Source organism: Pseudonaja textilis, chromosome 1 (genome assembly GCF_049901715.1).
Source record: "Pseudonaja textilis isolate UNSWEBS1 chromosome 1, rPseTex1.2, whole genome shotgun sequence".
Taxonomy (NCBI): Eukaryota; Metazoa; Chordata; class Lepidosauria; order Squamata; family Elapidae; genus Pseudonaja; species Pseudonaja textilis.
In genome coordinates this window covers 223,504,813-223,514,712 of record NC_141990.1, presented here as the reverse complement: position 1 = coordinate 223,514,712, position 9,900 = coordinate 223,504,813, and the positions used below count along the sequence as shown (strand labels likewise).

The 9,900-nt window shown below is 37.9% G+C and overlaps 1 protein-coding gene across 2 annotated transcripts; it reads right to left on the bottom strand.

The window, feature by feature from the left end:
* Positions 1–222: 222 nt before the first annotated feature.
* Positions 223–9,688, bottom strand: NDUFS8 (NADH:ubiquinone oxidoreductase core subunit S8). 2 transcript variants are annotated; one of them, XM_087920656.1, is made up of 7 exons: positions 9,592–9,688; positions 8,805–8,868; positions 7,067–7,129; positions 5,380–5,469; positions 3,740–3,912; positions 2,408–2,536; positions 223–2,318 (listed from the first exon to the last, which is right to left on the bottom strand). In XM_087920656.1, the coding sequence occupies exons 2-7, from the start codon at positions 8,842–8,844 to the stop codon at positions 2,187–2,189; spliced, it is 627 nt and encodes a 208-aa protein (XP_087776782.1). In that variant the 5' UTR covers positions 8,845–8,868; positions 9,592–9,688; the 3' UTR covers positions 223–2,186. The 2 variants fall into 2 exon arrangements, with proteins under 2 accessions (XP_087776782.1, XP_026563776.1); XM_026707991.2 differs by having other exon boundaries at positions 9,440–9,672.
* Between the last annotated feature and the right edge of the window lie 212 nt (positions 9,689–9,900).

Below are 9,900 nucleotides of genomic sequence, written 5' to 3'. Positions count from 1 at the left end.
TACATAATTTTGAGGGGAAAATAGAAAAATGGAGAGCTATACTTGCAGTCAAAAAAATCTGAAAGCAAGTACTGATATTTCCAAACCATTTCACATACTACAACAAACAATCCATGTGAGTAGAACTTTCAAAATCTATCAAGTATAGCATTGTATCAAGTTTCACACATGCACTGTATGCTGAAGTACTTAACATGCAAAGCAGTGCCACTAAGAAATATCTATAACAATTTTGCACAAGTTTATTGTTTTATGAGTTACTTCCTATATTCTCTTCAGAAACCAGAAAAAGATTATATCTTAATAAGTCTCTACATCTTTGCACTGGGGAAAGATGAACTTTATAAATTTTGTTGTTGATTCATTTATCCCATATCACCTTCAAGCCTTAGTGTGAACAGACTTTTCCAATAATTTTCTAGTTTAAAAACAATGTGGTAGAAAAGTACAAACCCAAGCCAGTCAATGCTACACTTAAACAAGTACAACCATAACAAAAGATATACAATAACCATTTGCTTGTGAAAGCTGATTCACCCCCATACAAGTTACATTTTTTCCAGGTATTAAACATATTTTGACTTCCTATACTCCATGTCTGATCCTATTTCAAAAGATTTGATTCTACTGATTCATTTGCATTAAAATATTTTAGCAGGAAATGTTATATAATGACAACAGCTAGCAAGACACTTCTCTTTGCTGCTACACAGAAACAATATTAAATGGAACAATTCACTCTTCTCCATTCAAATCCTGACTTTTAAATCTTTGTTGTATACATATCTTAGTAACTCTGCAACTGTCTAATTTATTTCTGATTAATGCTATTATATAGACTACGGAAAACAATGTCAGAAAATTAAATTTGGGGCATGGGGGAGGATTTTAACAGATTTCTAATTCAGGTGATAATGCAATTTCTGTATAATACAAATTCCTCCAATACAATTGACAGGCTGGAAACCTATGCTCCAACAGGACTGGAAATACTGTATATCCAATCTTATGGAGAAAAACTTCTTTTGAAAAAGATTTAAAATTAAAATACACCAGAATGTGTATTTCCTTTGAACTGTTATTACAGGTAGTCCTTCAGTGACCACTTGAAGTTACAGCGGCATTGAACAAGAGGCACTTGGGACAGGTCCTAATAATGGTTACAGATTTGCGCAATGACGGCAACTGGGATTGTTGGAACTGCAATCATAAGTTGGCATGGTCACGACCCTATCATTTAATAATGAAGTAATTAAATTGTTACATAATGAATATTAATGTTTTGAGTTATTAAAACATTATATAAGGCTATAATGTTTTAATAGCTTTAATAGTAAATATGAATATTTGGAGAGCTGGACACCCCCAGTGCCTACAAAAGTGCTTCTCTTTTGTAGGCACAGCCAACACAAGTGTTAAGGGATGCAGTGCTACAGATGTACATGAATGTTGCCTCACTCCTTCACAGGTTGGAGCAAGCATATGTAGCCATGCCCAGCAAAGTACTACTGAGTACCAATAATTGTACAACTATGATTTTTCTTTGTGTTAAAGCAGTCCCTTCCATTCTATTTAAGACTGTTTGGCACAGGCTTCTCATCATGGCATCTATCAGAAAATTAATCATATAGTGAGAGCTACCTATTTGAATGTTCATGTTAAGAGCATGTTGAATACAGAAACATTTTGCCTACTTTTTTCCACATGAGCTAGCATGTTTCCGACATGATGGAGGTTTCAAGCGTACCATAATGGGGTTTGCTGATTATTCAAACTGACTTCTTAAAAGAAATGATATCAGTTCTGCCACTTTCCTTTCCAAAAGTTTATTGAGCAGAGAGGATACAAGGCAACAGAATGTTGTTGGCATCTCTCTGTCTCTCTCGCTCGCTCTCTCTCCTTCACCACCACTTCTTTCCACACAAAAAGTCTTAAATTTATCCCATGAGGTCCAGGATCAGAGGCCGTGCATTAAAAAGAAGATAGCCTTGTTTTTCAATCTCACCCAACCTTTCCAACTGCAAATAGAATGATGTATGCTACATTATCAACCGAAAGGCTACCTGTTAATTCTATTGTCTTTTGCAACACAGGGAAACAAAGAGTGCATGCCTGCCCTTTTATTACAGATTTAACTTTGGATGAGCATGCTGATAAAATATGTGAAGGTTGAGGGAAATGTTCTATCATCGATATAAATAATCAGCTTCGATATTAGCAGCAATCTCAGCTTCCCACTTGTCTCCATTGTTGAGCAGCTTCTCTTTGTTGTATAGGAGTTCTTCATGTGTCTCAGTGGAGAATTCAAAATTGGGGCCCTGCAGAGACAGAGCAGAGAGACATAGTAAAATCAAATCCAGACTGACCTCTTAGTTAACAAAAATCACCCACCCACCACCTCATTCACCTCCACAATGGCATCAACAGGACAGGCTTCCTGGCAAAATCCACAGTAGATACATTTAGTCATGTCAATGTCATAGCGAGTGGTCCTGCGGCTACCATCAGCTCTAGTCTCAGCCTCAATAGTGATTGCCTGTTGAGAAAAAGGATTCTCAGAATCAGGAGGGCACCTTGAGATTATTCAAAGTTTAACTGCAAAATGGTAAAATCCTAGCATAGAATTTCAGGCGGGAGGATGTTGCTTCTCAAAAGCCTCCTATTCCCACTCCTAGCTTAAAAATTCCCCCACAAAAATTGACTACTCCTTTTCCGGTAACAACATTGGATATTCCTGAAGCTGAGTTGCAAACGCAGCTCACGGAAATGATCAAATCTTGCTTTAGCATGCTGACATTCCAAACTCCAGTTTTTGACGTCTAGACAATCCAAGCTGAAACTTATCCATGGTGTAATAAATTCATTTGGAATGAAGGACCTGAATCAAAGATATGCAACAGTTAAAAAAAACTAAGAGGGATAGATAGAGCTGAAGAAGCTTCTTGAATGAGAAGCGAAATGTCTTCAAAGAAAAAATCAGCAAGTCCAGTTGCCTCTTGTTCATAGACATTTAGAGGGGGATAAAATTGTGTAAATAGCACAGAAGAGAAGGGATTCTTGAAGACAAAAGTGCTTTCACTACAGTCAAGAGAATTTTAGCATTAGAGGGAACATCCATTCCTAAATAACTTCCCCCTAGCGCTAGAGGAAAATCCCTGGTTTTAGTATTAACTCTAGAACTGTATGCATGTGTGAAGCAATCAGATGATGATATAATTTGGGCTAAACTCCTACATTAATTTAAAAAGCACATTGTTTCAATTCTCATTGTTAACAGCTTATGAATGGAATTCTGCTGCTGAGACACATATTCCTATACAGATTCACTGCGACCACAGAAACTCTTCACATATACATTGTCGCATCCAGACTTCATTGAATTCCCTGCAATTTACTTGATATTTATGGGACTTCTGAGAATGCACTTCCAGGAGGGAAATTAAATCACCTACCAAGCAGGAAAAGATTAGAGCACAGGCTTTAGGAAGCTATTCAGAGCTTCATCTAGTTTCTCCCTACTGCAAGGAAAATATCTTCCATCAAACAAAAGAGAAAATAAGGTGCAGCCAGAGAAGCCACTAGGCCCATTGTATGGCAGCTCTTTAACCCAACGTACAATTTTCATCTGTAGTATGTAACCAGTAGCTAGGAATGAAATGCTTTTTGCACTGAATTTTGCAATATTTTGGAAACAGCACATGTAGGAAAAGAAGGAAACAGTTGAAAAAAGAGGCCTCACCTGAGCAGGGCATACAGCTTCACACAGCTTGCAAGCAATGCATCGCTCCTCTCCAGATGGGTATCTGCGCAGGGCATGCTCTCCACGGAATCGGGGACTCAATGGGCCTTTCTCAAAAGGATAGTTGATTGTGGCAGGCTCTCGAAATACATAACTCATGGTCGTAGCTAAGCCTGATCAAATGGGACAAAATTACACCCTTGATTTTAAATAAGCCATAGAAGGGCAAAACTGGTGCTCTCAGAAGACTGGGATGGCAATTTCATATTCTCAGACATTTACCACATGAGACAAATGTGAACTGGAATCCAATCTATCTAAGAACACCAGGTTGCCAAACTCTGAAATGCACTATGCATCTCTTCCTCAAGATTTAACTAAGTTGAACTAAGTTAGGAATCAAAACAGATTTGAAGTTTCACTGTTTATTGCAGCACAGCTTGCTTACTGTTCCAGCACTCTGCATTTCTCACCGGGTCTCACATACATACATACATACATACATACATACATACATACAGTGTGTGTCTGTATATAGTTATACATATATACATATATGTATGAGAGAGACCCGGCGAGAATTGCAGAGTGCTGCAACAGCAGGCAAATGCCAAATAGTTGTGCTACAATAAACAGTGAAACTCCAAATCTGTTTGATTCCTGACTTAATTCAACTTAATTATAATGAATATAAATACAAATATATATAATGAGATCTGGTGAGAACTGTAGAGTGCTGGAACAGCAGGCAAGTGCCAAATAATTGTGCTACAATAAGCATACATAGTTAATGCTACAATATACATATACATACATACATACATACATACACACACACACACACACACACACACACACACACACATATATATATATATATATATATATATATATATATATATATATATATATATATATATATATGTAAAAATGAGGTCACGTTATATTTCAGGACTGCATTTGGACAGAATTGTGAAGTTTGTCTTTTAAAAAAAATAAATGTCACTAGGAACATTTTAGGATTTGAGTAACAATTCTTGTAGGCTTCCTGCTTCAAAGTAAGTGGGGTGAAGATCTGTTCTCCCTTGTTCAAAAATATAGATGACCAAATTTACAGGAAAGGAAATCACAGCTTAATGATAGGAAAAATCTTAACAGTAAGAGAGGTTCAAAGTAGAGCCAGCTGCCCTCAGAAATGGAGGCCTCCCTCTTTGCTGAATAGGGAAGCTAGACAGGAATTTGTCATGGTTGCTTTAATTTGGATTCCTACATGAAAGAGAGGGTTAGGCTAAATTGCAATGACTCCTCCTCATACTACAGTTCTATAGTGTACAGATATTTTCTGTCTATTAGGAGTCTGTCTTCAAATGCCCATTCCAATTACAAAAAAACAAACAAAACCAATCTACAGAACACTGTTTCTTAACTTCAGCAACTTTAAGATGTGTGGATTTCTCAGAATTCTTAGGCCAGCAAGTAGGGCCTAGGAAAAGACAATAAATTATATACCCAAGTTAGGCTACAAGGATAATAGGAAGCAAAAGAACAGGGAACAACAAACTTCCTGTGGGTAAACCGTTTTATGTCATTTCAGCTAGCGCTCAGAAATAACAACCGTCACTTTGCTCATTACTTCTCACCTCGAATAAGTTCTGTCCACAAGAGCGTCTGTGCAGCTTTGTCAGTGACTGATTTCCAGTCTGTTTGCTCTTCCTTTGCATTCACATACTCTGCAGCAAAACAACGAGGAGGGAATTATTGCCATTCAGACACCACAGAAGCATTTTATAGAAAAGAAACAATAAAGAGAAATGGTTAATCTAGCAAGAATTGTTAAAACAAGAACATGGAGATTGTAAGATGAAAACAAGCGAGCAGCTGGCTGCAGGTGGATTTAGCTTTCAATGGTTTTTGTTTGCATAATTAAGAGAAAGATTGAAGGTAGATAATAGGACGTTTGGAACAAAGAAACAGAAGACAGAATTTGAAATTGAAATGCATAGATGAGCATGTAATTGCCAAACTCTTCAACTCTTACTGAAATTTGAAACGGAGGTCAAAGAAGTGAATGTATGATAAAATATGCAAATAATTTTGGACATAACATACTGTTGGAACAGTAGGAAAACATATGGTTGGAAAGACTGAAATTTACATAATGTTTTAGCCTAAAAGAGTATTATAACCTAAATAGACTCTTGGCACACGACTCCAGAAAAATTATACAGAATGCATATAATTCAAATTTATGTTAGAAATGTGGACATACACAAAGAACCATTTTTTCATGGTTGGTGGACTTGTAAAAAACAAACATTAATTTTGGATTCAATTACATATATTGATACAAAGAATTTTAAAGATTAAAATTGAACTGAAACCAGAACTATTTTTTGTTGGGATTAATGGACAATTAGAAAAAAGGTTTTTGCATATGAACACTGCTGAGAGATAACTATATTCAGAAAAATGGAAAGATGTCAAAATAACTCCACAGAGGAATGGTTGGTGAAGATGACAGATCTAGCACAGATGACAAAATTAACTTGTTTAGAAAAAGATCAACTACTATATTTACTAGCAACTGGAAACCCTTTATAGAGTTTTTGCTGAAAAAAAGAAAAAAAATGAAGTGATGATTTATGGATTTGATTATTAGAAAGTGTAGATAATAGAAAAAAATGAGTCTTTGATGTGATGTCAGAGATGGTATAATATCAATGTACATATAATTGATATTAAGAAGACCAGAAGCCATTTGTTTCTTATTTTTCCCTTCTTCCTTTTTTTCCTGCCTAATTCTTTTTCATTTTATATTAACTTTCTCCCTTATCTTTAACTTAAAATTTGTATTGTTTTTAAATAAGAAAAAAACTTCTTTAATGAAATTTATACATTACCTACATATGAAATAAATCATTATAGAAAGATGACCATGCTAATTGATTTACTATGGAAACTGCACAAACAGGACAATAGTCTCAACATTCTTAGGAAAAGTAAAACTTGCAAAGCAACATTGTCCATGCCCAAGAACACTGATAACCATTTCCTTGCCTGTCCTATTCCCAGCAGAATCCATGAATTATGTAGGAATGATAATGATGACTTCACAAGTTGCACAAGCACAGTATGGTTTTCTAGGCACTACATCTCAATGAGAAAGACTGTCCAAATCAAATTTTATGTTCCCGAAGAGGAACGTAGGAACATTATATCCTCTGTAAAATATGACTTCCAAATGTTTTCAATTATCTTGTGTTAGTAATTGCTATTTTCCTACAGTGACCCCTACTTAAAGTGTTGTGGAGCAGATGATGCACTTACTATAAGAAGCTCTGGAGGTTGTACTGCTGAGATGTCGGGTAATATTCAGGCACATTGGAATCCCTAAAGAGTAACAGCAGTGTTATTTTGAAGCAAAAATAGAAATACTCATCCCAGAAGCCCCAAAGCAGAAATCATCTAACCCAGATCCCCTTGATATTGTTTTTTTTAAATTCTGAACAAACTCTTTCTAGAGGAGCCATGTAGATAAGCAGTTATCTGGCAGCTATAAGCAAGAATAAGGAATTAGCAGAAGAAATGTTATTGAGTAAACTGGCTAGACAAAGCAAAGAACTAATTGGGCTGCCAGAAGAAAAATGTCCCCTCTATTTCCAGAAGAAACCAAAGAGCTCTTCATTCCGCTCGTCAATCCAAATTGCAGCTTATACTGGTAGCCCTCAACTTACAAATATTTGTTTAGTGACCTTTTGGAGTCAAAACAGCAGTGGAAATTTTGGGCTCAGTTGTGGTCATAAGTCAAGGACTACCTGTATTATGACCTGGATGATTTGCAAACAGTATAATTAGACCACTAAACTCTTTGAAGAGAAGGATATTTAGTGCCTGTGCTTACAGGCAACTTATTAGGCACTGGGACAAATGACAAATGATTAATACCATAAGGTAAAGATAAAGGTTCCCCTTGCACATACCTGCTAGTCATTTCTGGTACCAATTAAATCAGTGTGATTTACCGAACAAGCCACAACTGGTCAGTTTTACACATTGCAATACCTACTGTCCCGAAAATAAGACCATGTCTTATATATATTTTTCCCTACCAAAACAGGCAGCAGGTCTTATTTTCTGGGAATGTCATCCATTGATTAACCTCACTTGCTCACATCACTCGGCCTACTTTTCTGTGTCAGAGGCCTTCAGGAACTTCTTCTGCAGCTGTCAAGGCTTTCCTGGAGGCCTCTGGAGCCGACAACAGAGCTCCGGATCGATCTGGAACTTTGTTCTTAGCTACAGAGGCCTTCAGGAAAGCCTTGCCAGACTTGCTGGCTGCAGAAGAATTGGGCTGGCAAGGCAGGTGTCAGGGTGTGCGAGGCCTGGCTACAACTGTCTGAAAGTAAGTAGGGCAGCTCCACTAACCCCATCCCCACCCTAGCTTAATTTTTACCCATGTATTCTGGAGTGGGTAGGGTCTTAATTAGGGCTTATTTGGGGGGTTGGGCTTATATTGGGTGCACATGTAAAAATCAAGCTAGCACTTACTTTCAGGATAGGTCGTATTTTCAGGAAAACAGGTTATTATAAACAATGGTTTGCAATTCACAATAGCTGTGGTCACAACTTACATCAAAATCAAAGAAACTATTTTGCAGCTTAGCACAATGCAAGAATCCAGTCATAGTCTGGCATATCATGCCTATACTTGACATCAGCATCCTTATTATGTCCCCTTTATACACTTCCTGTAAATACAGGGCATAGCTATAATATCTGAGTTCACAAATGCATTTTAAAATTAAAGTACAAAATTACATTTTGTGAAACTTCTGCTATGAACTCTACCTTGACAAAGTGAATATCATAAAATTAGCAAAAGCACTTGGCAGAGAAAATATCCTAAGACCTTTTTCTAAGGTGGATGCTTTTAGCAAAAAGAAGAGATATAAATGCAATTAATTAAGCCGCGTGTAGCGTCTTACTGCAATCTACAAAGGACTTTTAGCATAAATGGCTTTTTTCTGAAGTTTTCATCCTGAAGAAATTCTGCAACTCTACTTACCAGTCTGGGAAACCTGGCGCACCATCCAGAGGACATGCATTTTCAGCTTGAGTCTAGGACTCCTCTACAAAAGTAGCAAGGAAAAAAAAGAAGTTTTAAAAAACTTAAAGCAACCAGGTCCACTGGTTATTATAGAAATCCATTACATCATAAAATGCCCTAGGTTCAGCAAAACTCAGATGAGGTAGACGCTAAACAATTAGTGGGGGGAGGGAAGAGAGAAAGAATAGAAGTCTAAATACATTGCACTAAAAATAACTTGACCCTTGTGGGACAATATTTAGGGTTCACAACATAACCCATGACCATTTATCCACGAATAACGCGGTCCTTGGATTTAAATCTTGACGTTTTTCCTCTGTGAAAGTGCATCTGAGACAGCGTGTCAAACGCTCCCGAATAAGTCGATTTTTATTGATTGTGGTTTTCTCGGCTGCTGGGGTGAGGGTGGTCGTGTGGGAACGTGCACCAAAAATGCCAAAACAGGGCAGGTTGATCCCATTTTGAAACTGCAAAGAGCTGAAAGCATGGAAATCACACCAGACCAGAAGTTATTCGGAATCCCCAGTCACAGGCCCGGGGCAACCCAACCACGCTGCAAACGCGGACCATGTTTTGTGCAGGGCGCTGCTTACGTTCAGAGAACCAAGGAGGGAGCGCAGAGAGCTTCAAAGCCACAAGACTCCGCAAGAAAAAAAAAATCGTCCTTTCTGACACTTCGGAAGACTTAAATTCATCCAATGTCAGATAAACAATGGCGCGCATGCGCAACTCGCTTCGCGGTTACCCCTTTCGTCTGAAAACTTCGCCAGGAGCTTGCGCTAACGCCAGCCCAAGTAACGCATGCGCGTTTCTACGTCCTCAAGGCACTCTTGAAGGTCCCAGAGACCGGCGCTACTACGCTTCTTTCCCCTCCCCTTCTCTCAGCGGAAGAATTTCCGGGTGCCACGGAAAGCCAAGCAGGACAAAAAAAGTCAGGAACGCAAAAACAGTGTTATCAAACCACCGTGTTACTCAGTGCTGCCGACAAGCGGCAAAAATAACTGGGACCAATCACCACATGGCTGAAAAGGCATTGGTTGAAAATTACCCGCGA

Excerpts from the sequence above, each read along its gene's own strand:
- NDUFS8 (XM_087920656.1), bottom strand. The coding sequence starts at position 8,844 with ATGCATGTCCTCTGGATGGTGCGCCAGGTTTCCCAGACTG. Across the intron at positions 7,130-8,804 it reads GCGCCAGGTTTCCCAGACTG|GGATTCCAATGTGCCTGAAT; the intron begins GTAAGTAGAGTT and ends GTTACTCTTTAG. Across the intron at positions 2,319-2,407 it reads CTGTTGATGCCATTGTGGAG|GGCCCCAATTTTGAATTCTC; the intron begins GTGAATGAGGTG and ends CTGTCTCTGCAG.